This window comes from Asparagus officinalis, chromosome 9 (assembly GCF_001876935.1).
Source record: "Asparagus officinalis chromosome 9, Aspof.V1, whole genome shotgun sequence".
NCBI classification, from domain to species: domain Eukaryota; kingdom Viridiplantae; phylum Streptophyta; class Magnoliopsida; order Asparagales; family Asparagaceae; genus Asparagus; species Asparagus officinalis.
In genome coordinates this window covers 14,697,030-14,719,135 of record NC_033802.1, presented here as the reverse complement: position 1 = coordinate 14,719,135, position 22,106 = coordinate 14,697,030, and the positions used below count along the sequence as shown (strand labels likewise).

The window sequence follows — 22,106 nt, the reverse complement described above, 5'->3', positions numbered from 1 at the left end:
AGGGGGTGACAATTAGTGAAATGTAGAGAGAGGAAGAGAGGCTGTGGAATAGATGGGGGTTTTAGAGTTTGAGGTTTTTTTGTTAGTTTTATGGAATTTGAAAATGCAAGCATATAGAAATTTTCCAAACATATACAACGTGGTTGCAAGCCGTGCCATTAGTAAATGTGCACTGTAGCTCATTATATATAATAACTTCATGATGTGCAATAAAATAACATAGTACATACCATGTATATCAACAATAAAATAACATAGTAGATACCATGTATATCAATACTAATTAACACTGTTATATTAATTAGAATTTGAATGGAATTTGGATGAGTATATTATAATATATAATAGTTATAATAGAATATAATATATAATATACAATATATAATAATAATAATAATAAATATTAAAATATTTGAATGAACAAATGACTTGGTTATTTGAGTGACAGTTTGAATGAGGGCATTTTGGTATCTGGAGGGCATTTTGGGAAAAAGTGTAACATTAGACACCATTTTAGAATAGTATTTATTAGATAGAGAGAAAGAAAGGGTGGAGAATTAGGTGGGGGTTCGAGAGTTTGAGGTTTTCTATTAGTTATGGAATTTGAAAAGGCAAACATATAGAAATTTGCCGAAGTGGGATACAACATGGTTGCAGGGCAAGCCATTAGTAAATGTGCATTGTAGCTCATGCATATAATTATATCATGATATATATCAAGATAATAGTACATACCATAAAGATATATATATGCATTGTAGCTCATGCATATAATTATATCATGATATATATCAAGATAATAGTACATACCATAAATATAAATATAAATATAAATATATATATATATATAATACCAATTAATACTATTATGTTAATTAAAAGATTATTATAATTTGAATGAGAATATGGATGAGGATATATATTATAATATATAATAATGATAATAGAATAGAATATAATATACAGTATATAATAATGGTAATAATAATATTATTTTATTTTTATTATTTAATATTACAATATTTGAACGAATGGATTACTTGGCTATCTGAATGAGTTTGAATGAGGGCATTTTGGTGTTTTGGATGTAATCTAAAGGACATTTTAGGAAAAGAAAATTTTTAACATAGGATAAAATTTTTGAATAGTATTGGATTAGATATATGATGTCATGTTATTAGTACATATCTGCTTTTGCAACATTCTTATTGCTTTTAGTCTCTTGAGTTTTGTTTTTGGAAATAAAAAAACAGTATTTGGCTTAGGGGTGGCAAACGGATTCGGTCAGGTCATCTAGGGTCGGGTCAAACTTGACCCGATCCATTTACGACTGACATGAACCCAACCCGTTTAATAATTGGGTGAAGTGACCGAACTGATTTATTATAGCAGCACTCGAATGACCTAATGTTTTTCTTCGCCTAAACAAGTCACCCGAGTTCGGAACCCGAGACTTAACCCTTTTCTTTTGAGAAACTAAGCCATCAAGCAATCCACATGAAAACTGTGGCTCGAAAAATAATTGAGTAGTTCTTTTTGTTGGTCCCTAAATTTTTTCATATTTTGTAATTAGTTACCAAAACCATGAAAATTGCTATTAAGTCCTTCAAATCTTAAGCTATTTTGAAATTAGTCCCTCAAATCATTGAAATTGTGATTAAGTCCATCAAATCTTAAGTTATTTTAAAATTAGTCTCTCGAACCAAGAGAGAAAATAGTAAATGGAGACAAATTTAGTCACTTAAAGTCATTGAAGTTGATACTAGATCCCAAATTATCATAAGTTGTTTTAAATTACTCCCTCTGATTCCTTAGTTTTACTCTTGATTTAAGGAACTAGTTTTAAAGTAACTTTAGATTCGCGGCATTTAATAGGACACTTTCCACCAAATTTTGGCTGTCTAAGAGAATAGATATTTCTTTATTACTTCAACGCAGTGCTTAGAATAATGTATTGACTGTAATAAATCAAAATTAATAACATGAGATTCACCGTCAATTTAAAGCGTAAGGTTTACTCTGTGATACTATGATTATCTGCAGTGGTGGACTGAGGATAAAGCGAGACATTACCGAATATGGAGACTTCGTTCGCAGCTTCAATGCTCCTTCTGTTGATGAAAAAATTGAACTGCTGAGCATGTAAGTTGTAGAAAATGTGCTCTTTCATTGTGTTTATTCCCCCCCTCCCCCCCAGATGAGTAAATGAGTTGATTAAATAAATATTTTTTTCAGCGCGGCGAATGTCTTTGTTGTTGCCCCTGACAGCCTTGCTTCCTTGTTCGAAGGAAACCCAAGCATCCGGAAGGATGCTTTAACGTACGTTCCTGCTTCTTGATATTTGTTAATATTTAAAATCTTAAATTGCCATGGTTTATGTACTGATAGATCTCAAAATTCCAGGTTTATTCAACTTAGAGATGACTACAAATCTGCAAAAATTGCATCTAGACTCAGTAGCATAATGTCTGATTCATAGAGAACTGATAATCAATTTGAAGGAGGATCTAGCAAGAGCATCGTTGGATCAAGTAAAGTGGACTGTCCTAGTTTCGCAGCAAGTACTTTTGCAAATAACTCGTGCCGACCAATTAGATGCCCAGAATCGGCAATAAATTTCGATTGGTATATAGTTTCAGCAAATCCCTTGGAAAGTATTGCACGGACAAGCTAGCTTTGCTGCAGCAAAGTGCTGCATAAATTATTAGTTTTTCAGTTTTTGTTCATTGAAAATTTAATTTTACTAGCTTATATGCTGTGAGGCCATTACTTGCTTCTGATTTCTTGCATGTTGATCTAGACCATAAGAATATTGTTCACATGCACGTCAAAACAAGCGAATATTGTTAAGTCTTTCACAATGATGGTTGAAGGATTGTGGGTTTTTCAAAACATGGATGTGATGAATGTGTTGAGATATATGCGGGATTATTGACACTTGCAATGCTCAGTAAGTTTTGCACTAGCAACATATCATCATTCTGTAAAGACTAAGGAGCAACTGTAGAAAATATGTGATAAACAACTCATGTAAACTGAGAAAATATGTGAAACAACTCATGTAAACTGAGCATCTTCATGCATCAAGCATTTATCGTCTGATAAATATGTCGAGAATTCACTTAGTCTTAATGATGGCATTTGATTAACCATCTAAAAAAAGGAAATACTTGATTATAACTCATGCAGAGTAAAAGTCATGGGAATGTCGCAGGCAATGCAACAGAGAGATCAAGCAAAGTCAAGCTTTTATCGGGTTTCTTGCATATCCGCTGGCAAAAGGAAATGCAACTATCTGACCACGTTAAACTTTATCCATTAGCTTAAACCTAAGCCCGTGATTCCTGACAAAAAATTCATGTGACTATAGGCGGATAATTACTTCACAAGAAAAACATTCAACGTAAATAGTTTACATTTAACCATATAGAAACACAATGTAGTTACCAGACAAACATTTGATGGGAAAACCAAGATGCAGTTTAACTGAAACAATTTATACCACAACATTTCCGGTATCTGAAAAAGTGAGGCATATTGCCAAAACCGAGAGAAGGATTTACACATCAGAATTTTGTTTCGGTGTCACTCTTTGTATTGTAATACAACCTGAACTAATCAGAATACAACAAAAGCTGTACAGGACCTAACTGGATTCTCGATGCAGACTCAGATGCGGTTACCCAGCCAGCAATGTGCAATATGGCAAAGATAATCTGAGAATAAGATCCATCCATAGACACGATAAACTCAGACTTCAATGCACCAGGAATGAATAAACAAATGAATAAATAAAGACATATAACTGTCAAATAATCTTAGAAGCTAAAAAAAAGAGATTATTACGTGAAGAGGTTGTGGAGAATATCATTTTTGGTAAATCAAGTGTGAAAATCGAAGGGTAATATTACAGACATATGTAAAAGGCCAAGCAATTTGACAGCTTATCCCTTATCAGAAAATTTATTATTATACAAATTAAGGTGAAAGATGTAGAAAGTGCTTTGTCTCTATTTCAAGCTCACAGATCTTACTACTTTCAACTTTGTAAAGCTTCAATCATTGCTTATAAATGATACATATATATTTCAGTATTTCTCTACTATATCCCCAACCAGTTGCCTATGAAACGTAGTTTATCTTTCATATCACCAACCAGTTACATATGAATGGCTCTCAAGTTTGCCAACACATCATGCACTTAGGCCCCGTTTGGATCTGTTTTTTGGATGGGTAAAAGTGGGTAAAGCTGCCAAAAATGTCAGCTTTTTGGCAGCTTTCCCCCTTTTTACCCATCCAAAAAACAGATCCAAACAGCCCCTAGGGTCTGTTTGGATAGAGGGGAATATGGGAGAAGGGTATGTAGGGGAACCTATTCACCCACTCAGGGGCTGCTTCGAGCTTGTGATTCAGTTTCGGAGGGAAAGCCAGGGCATGGTGTGGCATGATCACATACCACTAAACCAGGAAGAGAAGAAAAAGTAGTCCTGTTCTGAATCCGCTTTGGCTACTTTGTCTGTGTGCACAAGAGCTAATTCAATAGCAGTCTTCTATCAAGCAGCACTGACTTTTACACTGAATATGATCACCGTAAGAGCTGATTTGACGGGAACCCTATTATGCCATCTGAGGATTGGATGCTGTAAAAAGCGCTATCCCATCTGTCCATTCTTTCTTGAAAAAACGTATGATAAAAGAGAAATCCCCCTTACTGTTGGAACCAAGGGAAGTATTGTTTTATGCTCTTCTAGTCCTTATTTAGAACGGATATTAAAAAAAATTCCTCGCTTCCAGAAGGTAGTTTACTTGCTTACTTGTTAAGGAGCATTCCCAAGAGAATTGCCTTGCCTTCTCTTTTGTCCCCTATTTTTCCTTAACTTCCCCTACCCCCAATGAAATCCAAACACACACTTGAAGATGCAAGAGTCCCTGAGTCAATCCTATTTTAAAATGTAACCTTTGATAGGATACCGACTCTGATCAATAGAAATGAAAAATCGACACTCTAAATCATGCACAGGTTTGCAACCATGTCACTAGTAGGCAATATACCACTAACAGTCATGCACAAGTTTGCCACAAATGGATGTATTTAGATTTAGTTGTGATCAACTGAAACCGACCATATATGAGTTACAGTTATCTGAATGTATGGACCTGTTCAGAACCGAATAAGAATATTGATCAATTTTTAATACGACTGTCTAATCCAAAGCATATGATTTTACAAAACCAAATTTGAAATATATAACTACCATTACCATGTAATTCAGCCTATTTGCTACCCTGCTAGTTTTATACTCTTGAATGGTGCTAATAGTTTTTAGATACAAAAACCAAAAATGATGGTGATGACTAATGATAACGATAACAATGATTTAAAAACCTCAAGTATTCTTTTTTATCTGCATTTTTTGGAAGCATTTCTTGTTTTCAAGTGAAATTAAGGGGCTCTTGGGACGGATTAGAATATTGCACTCAGCAACTCGTGTATTTTTTTCATGTGTACGTCTATATCTTTAAAACAGCATTTAAGAAGAAAAACAAATATTTTGTACAAAAAACAGATCATGTTATTACTCTAAACACTGCAATTAAGTTCAATAATCTTTACTGTCTTCGAGTAGGTGTGCATCCTCATTAAGTTTTGAGTTAGCATAAATCTTGCTTCCATTCTCAACGGATTCTCCTAAGGAGCAAATGTAAATAACTATACCTAGAAAGTTGATATTTGCTGCAGGTTTATTAACTTAAATAGCAAGCATCCTGCCATGAATGTCTAAATTTAGGGCACGAGATTCAAATATACATTATTTCAAACAGCAAGTATTTAACTTTCATTAAGAACCAAGAGCATGTGTAAAATCAGACTAGCGTGTAGTACATGCAGATTCAGAATATTTTCCTTTGTGGGGTATGGGGGAGGGTGGGCGGGTGGGGGTGGGTGGGGGGGGGAAGGTGCGGATAACAAGTGTCTATTTAACTAGAAGTAAAAAATATAAAATTACAAAACACTACAATATGTAATGGGAATGCACTCAATAAAACTTTTTGCTAAAAATATAAATGATTTTATTTAGCGGCTTTGGGGTGCATTTCTTTAAATTTATATGTGGCCCCGCGCGCGGGGGGGGGGGGGGGGGGGGGGGGGAATGATTGCAGTTACACGTCACCATTCATTAGACTCACGACTGGATTATGTCGGTGGAATTGCAATCCAGAGTCAAAACAGCAGCTGCGTCATTCTTGACTTTCAAGATTATAGCTATGAAGTAACAGGATTAGGTGGTCCTGCCAATAAGTAAAATTCAATATCAGTCTTTTATTTTGAGAAAGAGAGAGATGGAATGTCAGTGGTTTTCTTTGTTATATTTGTATGGGTGTATATGCCGGTGTTTGTATGTGTGGGTGCATGCAAGAGAGAGAGAGAGAGAGAGAGAGAGAGAGAGAGAGAGAGAGAGAGAGAGATACCATTCATTTTAATTCAGGCGCAAAAGGAGCTGGACAAGGAGAAACAGAGTGATCTGGCAACTGTTTTATGAATTCCAAAGTAGACTGAAGACAAGCAGTTAACATTTTCTTTTCAATCATTACAAGTTGGGTAGCAACTCGTTTCTTTGGATCCAGACTGTAATCTGCCAACTGATTTACCACGTGATTGACTTAATAAGCTACGGAACCTGGTCAGATGTAGAAAGTAGAAGAATAACATTGTCGTAAATATTACCATTGATTCATCTTCGCTTAAGGTTGTTGGATAGCCGGCAAGACGAGTCTCAAAATATCGGACAAGCTGGTCTAAAACAGCTCGCTCCATGCATGGACTCGCCTATTATTAATAAAATGCACATGAAATTAACAATATAATGTGATGTGCATCTTAGAAAAAAGTACAAACAGTACCTACATAATTATAAGGTACCACCCATATCATTAAGGAGGAGAGCTCATGCAAAAATATTTGAATAATTCAACTTAGTAATCTGAGCTCGTAAACTAAAGGATTCCTCCCTACATAGCATTCACATGGTAGCACAGAGAAACGATCATGCAATACTGATCTATAAGTAACAAGAATGGTTATACAGCAAAGGGAATAGTAGATAATCTAATAAGATCAATTGACAAAGATTTCACCTCCTCGATGAACGTACACATTGTAGAGAAATAGAGAAGCCAAAGATATTATTCATCTAACCCTAACTTCTCTTAAATAGAGATTTGAAGTAGCCGTTGAGCAAGAAATAGATCTCACGAAGTAGCAATCCAAAAAGGTATCATATTAGCCCAATGTAACTCGAGCATAAGTCAAGACCCAAAATAGTGTCAGACAAAGTTCACAATTAAATCCTCAATTTCTGATAAGCTGATAATCGGCCAATCAGAAATAAAAGACCCTCAATATAGGGACATATCAAGGCAAGAAGAAACTCTAGGTGGGAAGCTAGTAGAAACCCTAGGCAGGTAAAATCAGTAGAAACCCCAGGTGAGCCAGTAAAAACCCTAGGCGCGCAAGCCATTAGAAACACCAGCAGTAAAAACCCTAGGTGCGCAAGCCATTAGAAACACCAGGCAGATAGCCAATAGAAACTCTAGGCAGATAGCCAATAGAAACTCTAGGCAATTAAGGCAGTAGAAACGCTAGGCAGATAGCCAGTAGGTCGTTGAGGAAATATTGAAAATTTATGCTTGAGTGATCAAAGTGGTGCTTAATCTGTAGAAGGTACAGACTAGACAGATCTTGGATTGATCTATAGAATAAACGGACCAAAAAGTTCTTGAATGGCTCTGTTGAAGATGTATTTGATGCAATATAAACCCCATGACGTAAATCTGATTCGGATCGGATCTAAAGTTATCAAAGGCAATCAGCAGAGAGTACTACGATGAACTATAGCCGTATTTTTAAGGGTTTTTGAAGTGTAGGGTTTTTGACTGAGGTTGTTGAAACCGAGGTTTTTGAAGCCGCCGAGGGGAAGCATAGAGGTCGTGCTTGCGACAAAAGCCCATCGGCAGCCCCAAGATCTTGAAAGAGAGAAGTTCTTTGGGATCGAGATGTCGGCTCTAATACCATGCATAGAAATAGAAAAAGCAAAGATATTATTCGTCTAACCCTAACTTTTCTTAAATAGAGATTAGGAGTGTTACATAAATAGATATGGATATTCGCCTAATTATCCAAACACCTAAACAGTGGAACATATAATATCATCCAACACATCTCCTAGTCAAAAACTTCAGTTAGCAAGCCTTGTTGACTAACAAGAAGACTAAAATTTACCAATCACGATCAGTGTTACCCGACAAGGAATCACACTTCATTAAGAGAAATCTAAAATGATATATTTAGCTTTCCTCAGTGACTTTAAAGGCGCAACGAGGCATGCGCCTCGGGCGCAAGGCGCTTCGGCGCAATGGAGTAGCGTCCCGCAACTTGCTTCGGACTCGCGTCTCATCAGTGTCCCGCAACACCTGACACAAGCGCGAAAGCACGCGCCACAGTAACAGGTAGGCAAAGCAATGAGTTATTGGCTTTTGGGTACAAACCCGATTTTCACTTAAACCTGAAAGAAAAAAAGCAGTGGCTAGGGTTTTGTCGCTCCTTCTCCAACTCTTTCTCCCGATTTTCATTCTTGCGGCCTCCACTCGGCAATAGCAAGTGGGGGCGACGGGCAATAGCGAAGGGCGACGACGGCGAGCGGCGACGGCAAGCAGGTTCTCCTTTTTTTCCAGTTTCCTTTTATTTTTCGATTTCTTTTTGTTTTCTTTTTTTCTTTTGTTTTGCAGTTCTCTTTTTTAATCCTCAGCGAGCAGATTTTTTTTTATTTGTGATGTATGTTTTTTAACAGTAAAAATGTTCTTACTGTTGCTATTGTGGCAACCAGTCTTACAGAAATTTGATTGTTGTTTTAACAGTAAAGGGTTTTGTCACTGCTTCAGTTATTAATTAAGTTTATTCTTCTAAAATTGATTTTGTTGCATGATTAAATGAAAATTAACGTACAAGTTTAATACTTTAATTCACTAAATCTATATATTATATTATTTGTAAATATATGAATTTTGTTGCATAATGCATATATGTGTTTTGGTGTAGATATGTCTTCATCGGTGGGTGGTGGAAGAAGACAAGATCCTACATGAAAATATACTTCATTAGTTGATGGGAATGCCAATAGACACAAGTGCATATTTTGTAACAAGATCATAAATGGCGGTGTATCCCGACAAAAAGAGCATATAATCGGGACAGATAGGAAACGCAAAAATGTGAGGCTTTGTCAAAAAATCCCTCCCGATGTGGTTGAAGAGCTAAAAGATTATGAAGAACAACAAAAAATAGCTAAAAGACAACAAGCTATAGATGATTATCTCCCCGAACTTGGAGATGAGAACATGGTTAAAATCGATGAGGAGGAGGATGAAGATGAACAAGTACAAGAATGTAGAGATAGAGGAAAAGGCTCGGCGGTTGTTAGGTCATCTTCGGTAACGGCAAGAGGGAGGGGGAGTGTTGGCTTACACAGTGTGGGATCTTCCATAGGCCCGAAGAGAAAGGGGCCGATGGATGCATTTCTTACATTCGATCCAGCTCTAGAAGTCGTCAAGGATGAAAGAAGGTGCAAGGTGAGGCAAACATGTATTGAAGAAAGCCTTAACAAAAATACAGTGGCTAAAATGTATCAAGACATAGCTCGGTGGTAGTATCAAGCTGGCATTCCCTTTAATGCCGATCGTCTTAGATCTTTCAAAACCATGTTAAAGTCCGTGGGGGCTTTTGGGCCTAACTTGCCTCCTCCGACACTACACCATTTGAGAGAGCCTTTGCTTAAGGAGAAAAAAATACACTGATGATCTAATACAACCTCATAAAGATGTGTGGGCTACCAAATGTTGTTCTTTCATGTCAGATGGTTAGAGTGATAGAAAGGGGAGGACATTGATCAACTTTCTTGTGAACTCTCCTCATGGTACGATATTTCTTTCCTCTATTGATGCTTCTGATGAGATCAAGACAGGTGACAGAATGTTTGAGATACTTAGTGAGCAGATTAAGCTCATAGGACCTCAAAATGTTGTTCATATCGTCACAGATAACCATTCTAGTCTCAAATATGTAGGTAAATTTTAAGCAATTGATTTTATTTTGTTTATGAATCATTTGCTAATGCTATGTTAGGATGCTCTGATATTGATCTTTTTTTATTCTTTTATTTATAGGAGCGGAATTGGAAAAAGAGTATCCTCATTTATATTGCACTCCATGTGCTGCTCATTGTATTTTGACTAAAAGGTAGAATTCTAATTGCTTAAATTATCGGGTTCACAATTCCGTTCGAACTTTAGATGAATCATTATGGCTTCCTACTTGTTAACACAGAATTGTAACTTTAAGGGTAACAATTGATGTATATAGCTTGAGAATTTATTTTGAATACCCAAAATTTGGAAATAAACAACATTAATATGTGAACGCCGAGACACATGCATTTTTACTTTATTTGGATGTATTTGCAAGTGTTCATTTCTAACTCTGTAGGCTTTATTGAACCTGTTACCAGTATCATGTATCCTATCACATATTTGTATGGTGCATCATAGGTTGCCAGACTAAGTGGATTCAGTCTACCTTACATAAACCTTGTTCTAATCATTTTTACAATGAAGAATCAAGCATCAGAGTGTCTAAACACCACCTTGTGAAGCCAAAAGCATGAGAAAGTTAACATATATCAGAATATGTGTTCTGTGTGTTATATAACGTAAGGAGCTTTATGTAGGAAACAATCTAACTTCAATTTGTTTCCCAGGATGCTGGTTATAGATAGTCTAATGGTAGAGATTGACAGGGAGGAAAATCTTACAAGAAGAAGAATAATAGTATATAATCTCTCTCTTATGACCTCTCCTTTTAGACAAACATGTGCTAGTTTTGATGTCATCACCAAATAGTCTTCTGTTACAGAATTAAAAAGAATACGAAGTGGATAAGGAGACTTACAGGACAAATAGGACCTTGTGAAGATATAACTGAATGCATTTCAGATGGCTCTGAGACATAACCTAATCGCAGATAAGGCAGCATGTCTAGAACAGCCTCTTTCTCTCTTCCCACATACACCTACGCAAAGAGGCATAATATAATGCTCGCCAAGCAACTATATGAAAAAGTCAAATACTACAAATTCCTACGTGAAAAACTTGAACAGCAAGCTTTCCATTTCTCTGAGCCACCATTCTCTTCTCTTGGTATTGTGGATCATCCATATTTAAGGATGCCTACATCACAAGTAACAAGTGAAGAAAGTTAATGAACGGGCTAAAGAAGTCCCATGTAATATTAAATGCATTGTATGGACTTCACCTCAATCACTAGACGATCATAAGGATTATCTTCATCCACAAAACCGTAGTTCAGGAGCAACCGTGAATTTGGTTGTGGCCCACACCTGTGACATTTTTTAGAACATTGACTAACAGCATTGCCAATGGAAAGGGGATCCAAAATTATAGCATACTCACTAAGCATATGAATTGGGGAAAAAAGAATACCATACGACAATTGCCTCTCCAGCTTTATACGGGCGGTCAACCACGAGTTGAACAGCATCATCGGCTGCAGTTAACATTGCTTTGCAGTTGCTCTTGTAAGCCAATAGGGGAGGCCCTAAAGGAACCAAAGCAAACCTTCTAGCCAGACTGACTTTCTATTTCCAACAAACAGAAGTATTGGTTTTTCAGATGGTTGACGAAGTAGAGGTATATGAAGCCTAAACAACCAACAAGTGCCACTGTTTACATTGCTAAGATTTTTTTCTTCAACCATAAAAGAAACTTAGGTATGCTGTGAACTACCAAGATTGCAATACATCAAATTGAAAAGTACACTGTAGACATTTAGAGAAATTTCTCGTCCTAATTACGATAACATTTCAGGCGATCCTGCCTACTGGCAGTAATTTACGTATCAAATCTCCTTATACTAGTAAGCCTAAATTTCTTTAGCTGATTATGCGAACGTTAGAGACATTCATATCCTAGCCATCTGAATTTATATTTCATAGCATTTTAAATGAGCATCACAGAATTACCTGCAAATGCACAACACATGATTGAACTGCAACAAACGCCTGCTTGAAAATCTCAAATGGAAAAGCCTCAGTAGGTATGTCAAAAGGGTATTGCTGCACACAAAATAAAGGATATGAAACATGGGGGAAGCAAAGTATACGACAAACTTCATATTGAGTCTATTTTGATAAAACGAGAATGCAACAGCTTAAGATTACTAATGTGTGAATGAGAATTACCTTAAACAATGAACCTGCCATAAACCAGACTGTATCCAATTCATTGTATTCTCTCTTTATTCCTTCACCTCTTTCAAGAACTTCAGCCTAAATCATTGCGGAAAACATAATTTAGTTGTTAATTTGTTAGAATATTAAGCACATGATAGAGTCCACATGCATTTAAAAAAAAAACTTAACATAAAAGGAAATCCGTACAACAGAACCTACCTTGGTAGGACTACCATCCAGATAAGCAAGTTCAGCTTTGGACCACAGAAGAGGAGATTCCACAGCTAGTTGTCCTCGGCCCCGTTGACGGTCAAGTTCCTTGATGAATGGATACCAAAACGATTTTTTACCCTGCTTTTTCTCGTACATGAGATACAAAGCCAAACAGGCTAGTTCAGACAGCTTGTTGGTTGTTAACAGTTCCGCTGCATGACCCAAGGAGATTGCAGAAGAGTCAGATATTAAATAAATCCAGAACAAATGAATGTTCAAGAACTACTTTCCTAAGACCCACATATGCAATTCCAACAAAAGGGACAGAATGGAAAAAAAATCAAAAATCGTGAGGAAAAAAATCAAAGATCGTGATTAACTATTGTAATCTATACACAATTTACAATCACAGATTCACAGGACATGTTTCAGTATTTCCCAGAATGTGGCCGGTTTCTTTTGCAGACAAACCAGTCATAATCTTTTTTGCAAGAAAACATGATGCAGGCACGTAACCATAACATTACACTACTAGATTAATTATTACAATCTAGAAGAAGTTAACTATCACAAGACATGTTTTAACATTTCTTAGAATGAAACCTGTTTCTTTGGCAGAAGAACTAATCATTGTCTTTTTTGCAGATGCACAGGAACTTGGGATCATAACATAATAAAACAAGCAAAATTGACCCAACAAATACATTATAGTGAAAAAAGTCAAAAAAGAAAAAAATATAGTTTAGGTATTTAGTTTAAAAATACTCCATACATATAATTATTTAGAAAAAATATAGCATGTTACCATAAGATATAGCAAATGTATACCATATTGTTGAATACAAAGTGGGTTCAAAATTAATTCGGTGGATTATTTTGGATTTAAAAGTGATTTTTGGAAGTGGGTGGGTTTAAGAATAAATAATGGTAAAATTTTAGGTTAACAGGCAAAGAATTCTTTTTGAAGGTAGTTGTATTTAAAACTAAATGAATGAATAAAACTCATCTACATCAAGTGAGGCTCGTGACATTAGTGTAGAAAAAACCCAACAACACGGTTTAAGCATTTGGTTATTAACTACATTATATATTTAACAGCTTAAAATAAAAATGTAATAAGCTACAGAAAAATATAACACAACTATATACCGAACTGCTGGAGTACAAAGCATATCTAAAATGGTTTATAGGCAACCATCTATATCAAAATTGGGTTTATAGGCAAAAGTTTCATATACAAATTGTGATGATGCAACATTAATGTGAAAAAAAAAGAATAAATAAACGGTGTAAGCATTTGTTTAAAATAACCGTATGTCCAACCAATTAGAATCAAAATATAGCAAGTTGCAGTAGAATATAACAACTGACATTATATACAAACTGTTGAAATACAAAGTAGATATAAAAATTATTCGTTGGAGTATTTTAAGTCTAAGACTGCTTTTCGAAGTTGGTCAGTTTAAAAATAAGTGGACTAAAACTTTATATTTATAGGAAAATTTTCCTTTTTTATGTGGGTGGATTTAAAAATAGGACAAAATTTGAAAAGCAACTCATTTCTAAAAGTAATTGTAAAAAACGACCTGTTTGAAACTTATTTGCCAAAAGCGACACAGTTTCAGCCAACTGGTTGAAATTGGGTCGTTTTTGGCGAAAAATTTATGGGACTTCAAGTCTCGTGAAGTTTTGTTATGTAAAATCTTCACGGGTCTTCAAGTCCCGTGAAGTTTGGTTTTTTTTTCCACCAAAAGCAACCTAGATTCAGCCAACTAACGATCCAGTTTCAGCCAGTTGGCTGAAACTGGGTCGCTTTTGGCAAATAAGTTTCAAACAGGTCGTTTTTTATGAATAAGTTTGGAAATGGGTTGGTTTTCAAAATTTGTCCTTAAAAATAAATGGGGTAGCACTTTGGGTTTATAGGTAAAATTACCTATTTACATTTCCTTTTTTTTAATTTTTGCTAAATTTAATATTGTTGAGTAGGGCTAGCAACAGTGGAATAGTGAGCATAACATTGAGAGCCACACGATTCACTAATTTCAAATTCATTTGCTTGTCCTCTCAGAGTGTTCTCTTCTAGCCAAAATGCTCTAGCGGTACAACTTAATTGCCTATACTTTTTTCCTATTTCCTAACATTCACCAAGTTTTTGCTCACCCAGTTTACCACCACTCAAATTTTAGTGCGCCTACATGTTTGTAGAACACTCCTATCTAAACTCAAGGGTCATAAAGTTAGTGTAAAAATATCTTTCCCAAATCTCTAAAACGTAAGATGATCTTTGTACATTGATTTTTTTGTCTCTACAATATCATAATTTTTAGAAGGTGAATTGTAGTTATCTACAGTGCATTACTATAGTTGTAGATCTACAATATCATGATTTCTAGAAGGTGAATTGCAGTTATCTACACTGCATTACTACAGATGTAGAGCCAGTGGTTTTAGTATATAGATAAATGCTACCTGAATCAGCAGATCCATGTAATAATTATCCTTTTTCCCTCTTTAACATTACGCCCATACTATTGTGACCACAACCTGCAGCTACTAGGTGCATGTCCACAACATAGTGGTATAAAGGCTTTTGAGTAATTCACCATTCAGTAAGGATTTTATCATAAAGGTCGGGAATATCATGTCTACTTAAGAATTTGATGAATTTCATGTACTGCTTGTTAGTGGGAGGAATTTACCAGAATAACCTATGCTATGAAGAAAACTTCTGGCTAGAAACTTTGGCATGTATCTCCTTTCCAACATAGTAAATGCATTTGCCATGTCTGACACTTAGTTTCTATGTATCTTAGTTTAATAAAGTGTGTTTAACCGAAAAGTGATACTGACACCCTTCTTCTGTTAAAAACTACCATTAATTTTTTTGGCACTGTTTAGTTTAAGTCGCTCCTTAGGCAAATACAAAACAAAGCCCCGTGTGGATCTGGCATCACAAAAGGGAAGCTAGGCACGGATCAAGTGACGCACTGTACATTGCAACTACTGAACTTAGAAGGCATTACCCTATGTTACCCCGGTGCTTCTATCATGAAGCTATGTCGGGCACGTACCCGTACTAATACCCAAACTTCACGGACACTGGGATATGTGCATACATTTATTCAAAAATGTACTCAATTATATGATATATATTTTAATTTTAAAACACTTTTCATACACTTCTTGTAAGTGTATCCTACGCTTCATATCCATTTCTTGAAACTTGTTAGCCATGGATCGTGTTTGTTTTAGTTCATATCCAAGTTAAAAATGACGATTTAAAGGGGTCGTTTGATTGTCTAGTTCAAAAATGAGCAACTTCCAATTTATAATCTAGAAATAATACACAAACTAGAAATAATAATGATCCCATGTAAATCATTAATTTCAATATATATATATATACATATACATATATATGTATATGTATATGTATATACATGTATATACATATGCATATACATGTATATATGTAGATATGTATATACATATAGATATGTATATGTATATACATATACATATACATATAGATATGTATATCACTGTTTTAAATATCGGCCGATAATCGATATTATCGGCCGAGTTATCGGATTTGGGAGCTGTCCGATAGGATAACTTGGATTTTTAATCGGTTATCGTTTTTGGCAAGTTATCGGGGAGTTATCGGCGTTATCGGTACTTATCGGCCGATAAGTAAGGTTTTTTTATCGGGATTATCGGCCGATAAGTAAGGTTTTTTTATCGGGATTATCGGCCGATAAGTAAGGCTATGCAATCAAATAGTTTCATCGTGCAGTCAAGATGCAAGTTTTGCTTTCTATAATTGGTTAGTGATTCTAAACATGATGATTTACATTTTGGTATGTTTATATTTCATTAAGTATGGTTAGATTATATTTTTTAGTTATCATATTATATATATACATCATCCAGTATATCACTCCGATAAATACTACTTATCCCCGATATATCCCCGATTTCCGCTATCCGATAAGGATTTTGGCCGTCCGATAAATCCCCGATAACCGCTATTTAAAACCTTGTGTATATGTATATGTATATATGTAGATATGTATATACATATAGATATGTATATGTATATACATATACATATATGTATACACATTGTTATCGAGGCGCAATGCGGGGCGCAAAGGCCCTTAAGCTCACCATGTGCAAGGCGCACAACGATGCGCGCACCTCACTAAATTGAGGCGCACAACTCAAATTAATATTTTCTAACATAAGACAAAGAAGTATATAAGCAACATATTTATAAATTGTCACATAAAAAGACTAAGAAATATAATTTTACCTACTAAATCACGAAAGAGTCTTAATTAGCATGCATAACGTAGAGAAGTTCATAAGTTGCCACAAATCACAATGTAAGATAATCTCCAACATAAGCAAAAATCTATGAAACAAAACAAGCAAGTAACAAATAAGATATATGTATTTTTATTTAAAATATGATATATGTATTTTTAAGTAACAATTAAGTGATTAAAAAAATATGATTGTTTATAATTTTCTAGTTAGCATTCTTAAATGCTATTTGCTAGTTAGCATGAAAAGATGGAGAATGGAGGTAACAATTACATATTTACATGTTCATAATTTTCTAGTTAGCATGCTAATTAGAGAAGGAAGTTACAATTAGCAAACAAGTATACTAAATTACTAATTATTGTTTCCTTTTTATAGGTTAAACATGAAAAGATGAAGAATGGATTAGCAACTAACAAGAAAGAGTCTATTACGGGATGTAAATATGTAATATGTTAACTATTTTAAAAAACCAGAAGAAAGAGTCTATTACATGACACATGTGTCAGCCGCACACGAGGCGCGCGCCTCGTGCAGCGCCCCGCCTCTGGTGTGGGGCACAATTGTTCCAACCTGCAGCGCCCCGCGCCGGGGGCATACACATATATACATATATGTATACACATATATACATATATGTATACACATATATACATATATGTATACACATATATACATATATGTATACACATATATACATATATGTATACACATATATACATATATGTATATATATTTATACATATATATACATACATACATACACACACACATATATATATACATATATACTAGTTGTGTCCCCGTACACTACATTTTACAAATTTTGCCATGTGCCGCACCTGCACAGGTACACATATCCATTTCCATGCAACTTTGGCAATACCTATAAGTCTTTAACTTTTCTATGCTGTGATTCATTTCCATGCATGAGCCTTCTCCAGTACATATATGAATCTTTCACTTTCATTACTATTAACATCCATATAAGCAATAGAACAAGAAAATATGCCAATAATATAGGAGATATAAACTTTTATCAACGAAATCATGAGCAATTAGTGTCTCTGTTAGTTTATCATATCTTTCATTTTAGGAAGTGGAAATTTGACAATGGATATTGTAAAAAGAAGGAACAACTCAAATTAAGAATGTCATCACTTCCATAATTAACTCCTATCAACTATATGTTGAGTCCAGATTAAGTTCAAGATTGGAATTGGGCTGGATCTGGAAAGATTCAGTTTGCTAATGCCTACATACTCTTGTTCAGGTTAAGGTCAGGGATTCGGTTTTCAACCCGTATCCATCCCAACATGTCCATCAGATCAACTTATATCTTACCCATGAATGGCTGGGACAGATTTTAAGTTGGTTTCAGTCCTATCAGAGACCGCATCAAACATGAGTAATCCAAAAAATAAAAAAATAAAAACTAGTCCTAATACACGCGCGCACGAGCACCCATGAATGTATGCACACACGCATGTGCACGCACACGAAGGGTGAAATGTTGCTTAAACTGAAATCATAAGAAAATACAAAAGGACTCAGACCAAAAATCACATCCCAGTTCTTCTCATTAATAAACATGCTATGACCATGATATGATGGTTTGAATATATCCAATCATTAGTCAAGTAGTCTCATCTGTAATGTCACTGAAAACATTTATTTAGAAACCACCTGATCATTGGTCTGAAACACATGATCTCTCTTCCATGTATATTATAACTTATGGAGATCACAAATCCCAGTATGTATCACGAGCAGCAACAACACATGTTAACCTTTAAAGGACATGTATTAAGACCAAGGTTTTAAATATCGGATATCGGGGAAATATCGGATGACCAAAATTCATATCGGATTGCGGATATCGGGGAAATATCGGGGATATGTGGTAAATATCGGAATACCATAATGAATGTTTGCATACATAGTATAATGCATTAAAATGTAATCTCGACATATGTAATAAAATTTAAACATACAAAATATGAATAATATATGCTTAGGATCACTAATCAACTTTCTAAAACAAACAAAAGTGCAAAGCAACGTTGCAACATTCGATCTGTTTTTTTAGGGCAAAATGTCATTTATGAATAATATATGTTTAGGATCACTAATCAACCTTCTAAAACAAACAAAAGTGCAAAGCAACGTTGCTACATTCGATCTGCTTTTTTTAGGCCAAAATGTCATTTGATATAATGGGGAAATCTTGATATCTCGCCCAAAAATTCCAAACACGGTATATTATTTTGCAACAAGCTATATAAAAAGATATATTGGTTCACATATTGGCTAATATATCGGCCATATCAGGGATTTATCACTCAAAATAGCCAAAAAGCGGTAAAAGATATTTAAAGATCATATCGGTTGCGGCAAGCCCTGTAAAAGGATATATCGGGGGATATATTGGGCCATGTCAGGAATATTTAAAACAATGATTAAGACTCCTTACATACTAGAGCTAATAAAAAGGTAATTTAATATATAGTCGCTACATTCTTCCTCCAAGTTGAAGCATGATATCTCACACGCAACTTGAGAGCTTGACAACCATCCTTCCCCAGAAATTACCTTCAAGGATTCTTATCAAAGAGCCACAATATATAGTTGAATACTTGAATAAGTAGTGGCATGCTTTTTTAGTTCACCAAGAATAATTTGGTTTATAAACTTTACGCATATCAATTTTAGTTAGGTTACAACCAGAGGATTGTTGCAATACATATATTCTTGCAGTGTTGTTAATGCATAAGGCGAAATGCGGGGCACAAAGTATCTTTATGCGCACATGCGCAAGACGCAATGTGATGTGCACGCCCAAGTGATGCAAAGCGCACACCGCACGCATAATTTCTCAAGATTGATAATCAAGCACGAAAGAACATGTTAAGGAATTCACATAAAAAATATGTCAGAATATATAATATCTTACTACCAAATCACAATAAAAGATCTTAATTTTTAATGTTAACACATTCAAAGTTCATAATTTTTCAAGTCAAATGTCAAATCAAGACTACTATCCAAGCAAAATCAAGTAGCAAACGACGATTAGTAAGGGTCCTCAATTAAAGGCCACTAGAAAGGCCTAATGGATTAATTTTGCTTTTATAAAGACATGATTGAATGTTAACAAACAAAAATAAATGAGTCTATGTACTAAATGCACACTGCACAAGGTCAAGATGCTTGTGGGGCGCAAAAAGCATTGTTGTATTAGATGCGGGACGTTTCGCTACTGCCCCGCATCACAAGGCGCATGAGGTGTAGTGAGGCACGCACCTTTAAAAACACTGTATACTTGCAAATTCACCATGAAGGAAAAAGAATGGAGCACAGCCAATTGTCTCCCACTTCTTCCCGTAACCTTGGATTGAAACTTTTTTTTTTTTTTGGGTGTGTGAAGCCTTTCTCATCACTTTGTATCAGAAGGGTCAGGTTGAGAGCACAATTGAAAGGTAGGAAAGATTCAACAAAACTAAATTACTAAATTTAACAGCCAACTCTCTAATCTCTATATTTCAATGCAAAATTCCTTGTCAAAGAAATTACAGCATGAATAAGCCGAGAAACCAACCTAGTGAAGCCTATTGGTGACTGCAAAATCACAAGCTTTGATGGTAAGCACCAAAGCTTCCACCGTGGTCAACAGCCTCGTTTGCCACACCCATATACAGTTTTACGGTTGTCATATTCTTTAGAAAATTGCTCATTCTGTCATTTTACTAGGAAAAAATGAACTATCATTGGTTACTTCAAGCCTCCACCTTCAACAACCCTGGTTTGAGAAGCTAAGCGTTTATGATTTGGTTTCTTTCTCTTAACATTTGCTTGACCTAGAACAACTACACGATTCAAAATTCAAATGTTTCAAGGTATTTAGAACAGCCCCTGTGCTTTGAGGTATACTAGTATGCTTAGGTCCACTGGATATCTATTGTTTTGATAAAAGTAAAACACCCAAAAACATTACAAGAAAAACAGTGGTATATACTAATATTTAATTTTCCAATACAGAAAAAACCATTTTGGCGTTAATGCATAGTCGGAGACCAATTACAAGCTCTGCTAACAATAAATTGAGGATCAATCTCTTACCAACTGTCTCGTTCCCTAAAACCCTCTCCAATGTAACAACCAAAGAATTCGGCACTGAGAACGCCACATCGCACGCCTGCAACCAAAACCCACCACGCTCATCCTCATCATCATCAAATCAAGAAAACAACCAACAACTACCAAATGAACTAAAAGAACCCAAATTCACCTTGAGATCCTCGCTGGCAGCGACGTAATGGATCGACCGATGCTTTCCACCATGAGAGGGCCTCTCTTTGAGCACGACCTTGCAAGGAGGCAGCCCTTCTTTATGGAGCCAAGATTTGAGGTCGCCACTCTCCGCTGATTTTTCGCCGGAGGCGGCGACTAGGGTTTCGGCGGAGCAAGCGAGGAAGCTACGTCTGAGGCGAGACGGTGAGAGGCGGCGCGAGAAGGTCAAGGGGAAGCGGACCGGGGAGGAGAAGGAGAGGACGGCCATGGCGGATTTGGGGAATGGGGATTAGGGTTAGGGTTTGGACGTGAGAGTTAAAAAAAATTGGTAAGGGCGAGGGGAGACATTTTTTTTTGTGTTCTTGGTGGTGTGGGAATGGGAGGGAGTTCTTTATCTGGTCTGCTGAACTGCAGTTTTTCAGTGGATTTGTTTGGTTGTGTAAGGGAGAGATAAGGAAGGGGTAAGGAGGAGGAGCGAGCTGACGATTTAGAGCATCTCCAACGGCTTCTTTAAAATTTTTTTCAGAATAGGGAAGTAAAAGTCATATTCTCTAAATTATTTTTACATCAACTCTAACAGTTTTTTTATTTTAAAAAATATTTTTTTTCCTCTAAAAATTTGGAGAATGCTGCAAATTTGGGGAAGCTTCCCCGTTTTTTCTTCTCCGTCTTTATTTTGGGAATAAGATGGGGACTCTATTGGACCAAAAACTTAACTAAATTCTCTAAAAATGATAAATGGGGAAGCTGTTGGAGATGCTCTTATGCGGTTGGGTTTTGTAGGTACTACTCTTATAAATCCGTGTAATCCTTTCTTCATCAAACAATACTAATAACAGCAACATAAAATAAAAAGTATGTGCAAAAATTCACAGAGAGTCCCTCAAATTGCTGTTGATATTAGTCTTTGAGGCTAGTTATGATTACAAATGCTGTGGAATATTACGTCATGTCTATATCGTACGGACAGTA

The 22,106-nt window shown here is 35.6% G+C and overlaps 2 protein-coding genes across 2 annotated transcripts in view; one reads left to right on the top strand and one right to left on the bottom strand.

Annotated features, from left to right (window-relative positions):
- The window catches only part of LOC109824777 (exocyst complex component 5-like), a 41,733-nt gene extending 38,802 nt beyond the window's left edge, over positions 1 to 2,931 (top strand). Inside the window, exons 22-24 of the mRNA XM_020391421.1 lie at positions 2,044 to 2,142; positions 2,236 to 2,319; positions 2,404 to 2,931. Coding sequence (XP_020247010.1) covers positions 2,044 to 2,142; positions 2,236 to 2,319; positions 2,404 to 2,479 — 259 coding nt within the window. The 3' untranslated portion in view covers positions 2,480 to 2,931. The remainder of the gene's footprint in view (positions 1 to 2,043; positions 2,143 to 2,235; positions 2,320 to 2,403) is intronic.
- Positions 6,256 to 21,581, bottom strand: LOC109824146 (ribulose-1,5 bisphosphate carboxylase/oxygenase large subunit N-methyltransferase, chloroplastic). The gene is made up of 12 exons (XM_020390678.1): positions 21,133 to 21,581; positions 20,964 to 21,039; positions 12,522 to 12,727; positions 12,312 to 12,398; positions 12,093 to 12,185; positions 11,554 to 11,708; positions 11,366 to 11,450; positions 11,194 to 11,280; positions 11,003 to 11,122; positions 6,728 to 6,829; positions 6,472 to 6,642; positions 6,256 to 6,291 (listed from the first exon to the last, which is right to left on the bottom strand). The coding sequence occupies exons 1-11, from the start codon at positions 21,400 to 21,402 to the stop codon at positions 6,475 to 6,477; spliced, it is 1,449 nt and encodes a 482-aa protein (XP_020246267.1). The 5' UTR covers positions 21,403 to 21,581; the 3' UTR covers positions 6,256 to 6,291; positions 6,472 to 6,474.

Bases quoted from the DNA above. Each gene is read 5' to 3' on its own strand.
- LOC109824146 (XM_020390678.1), bottom strand. From the start codon at position 21,402: ATGGCCGTCCTCTCCTTCTCCTCCCCGGTCCGCTTCCCCTTGACCTTC. The intron at 12,399-12,521 runs GTAGGTTCTGTT...GCAATGATTTAG, and splicing joins TGGATGGTAGTCCTACCAAG to GCTGAAGTTCTTGAAAGAGG. The intron at 11,709-12,092 runs GTAATTCTGTGA...TGTTGGAAATAG, and splicing joins CATGTGTTGTGCATTTGCAG to AAAGTCAGTCTGGCTAGAAG.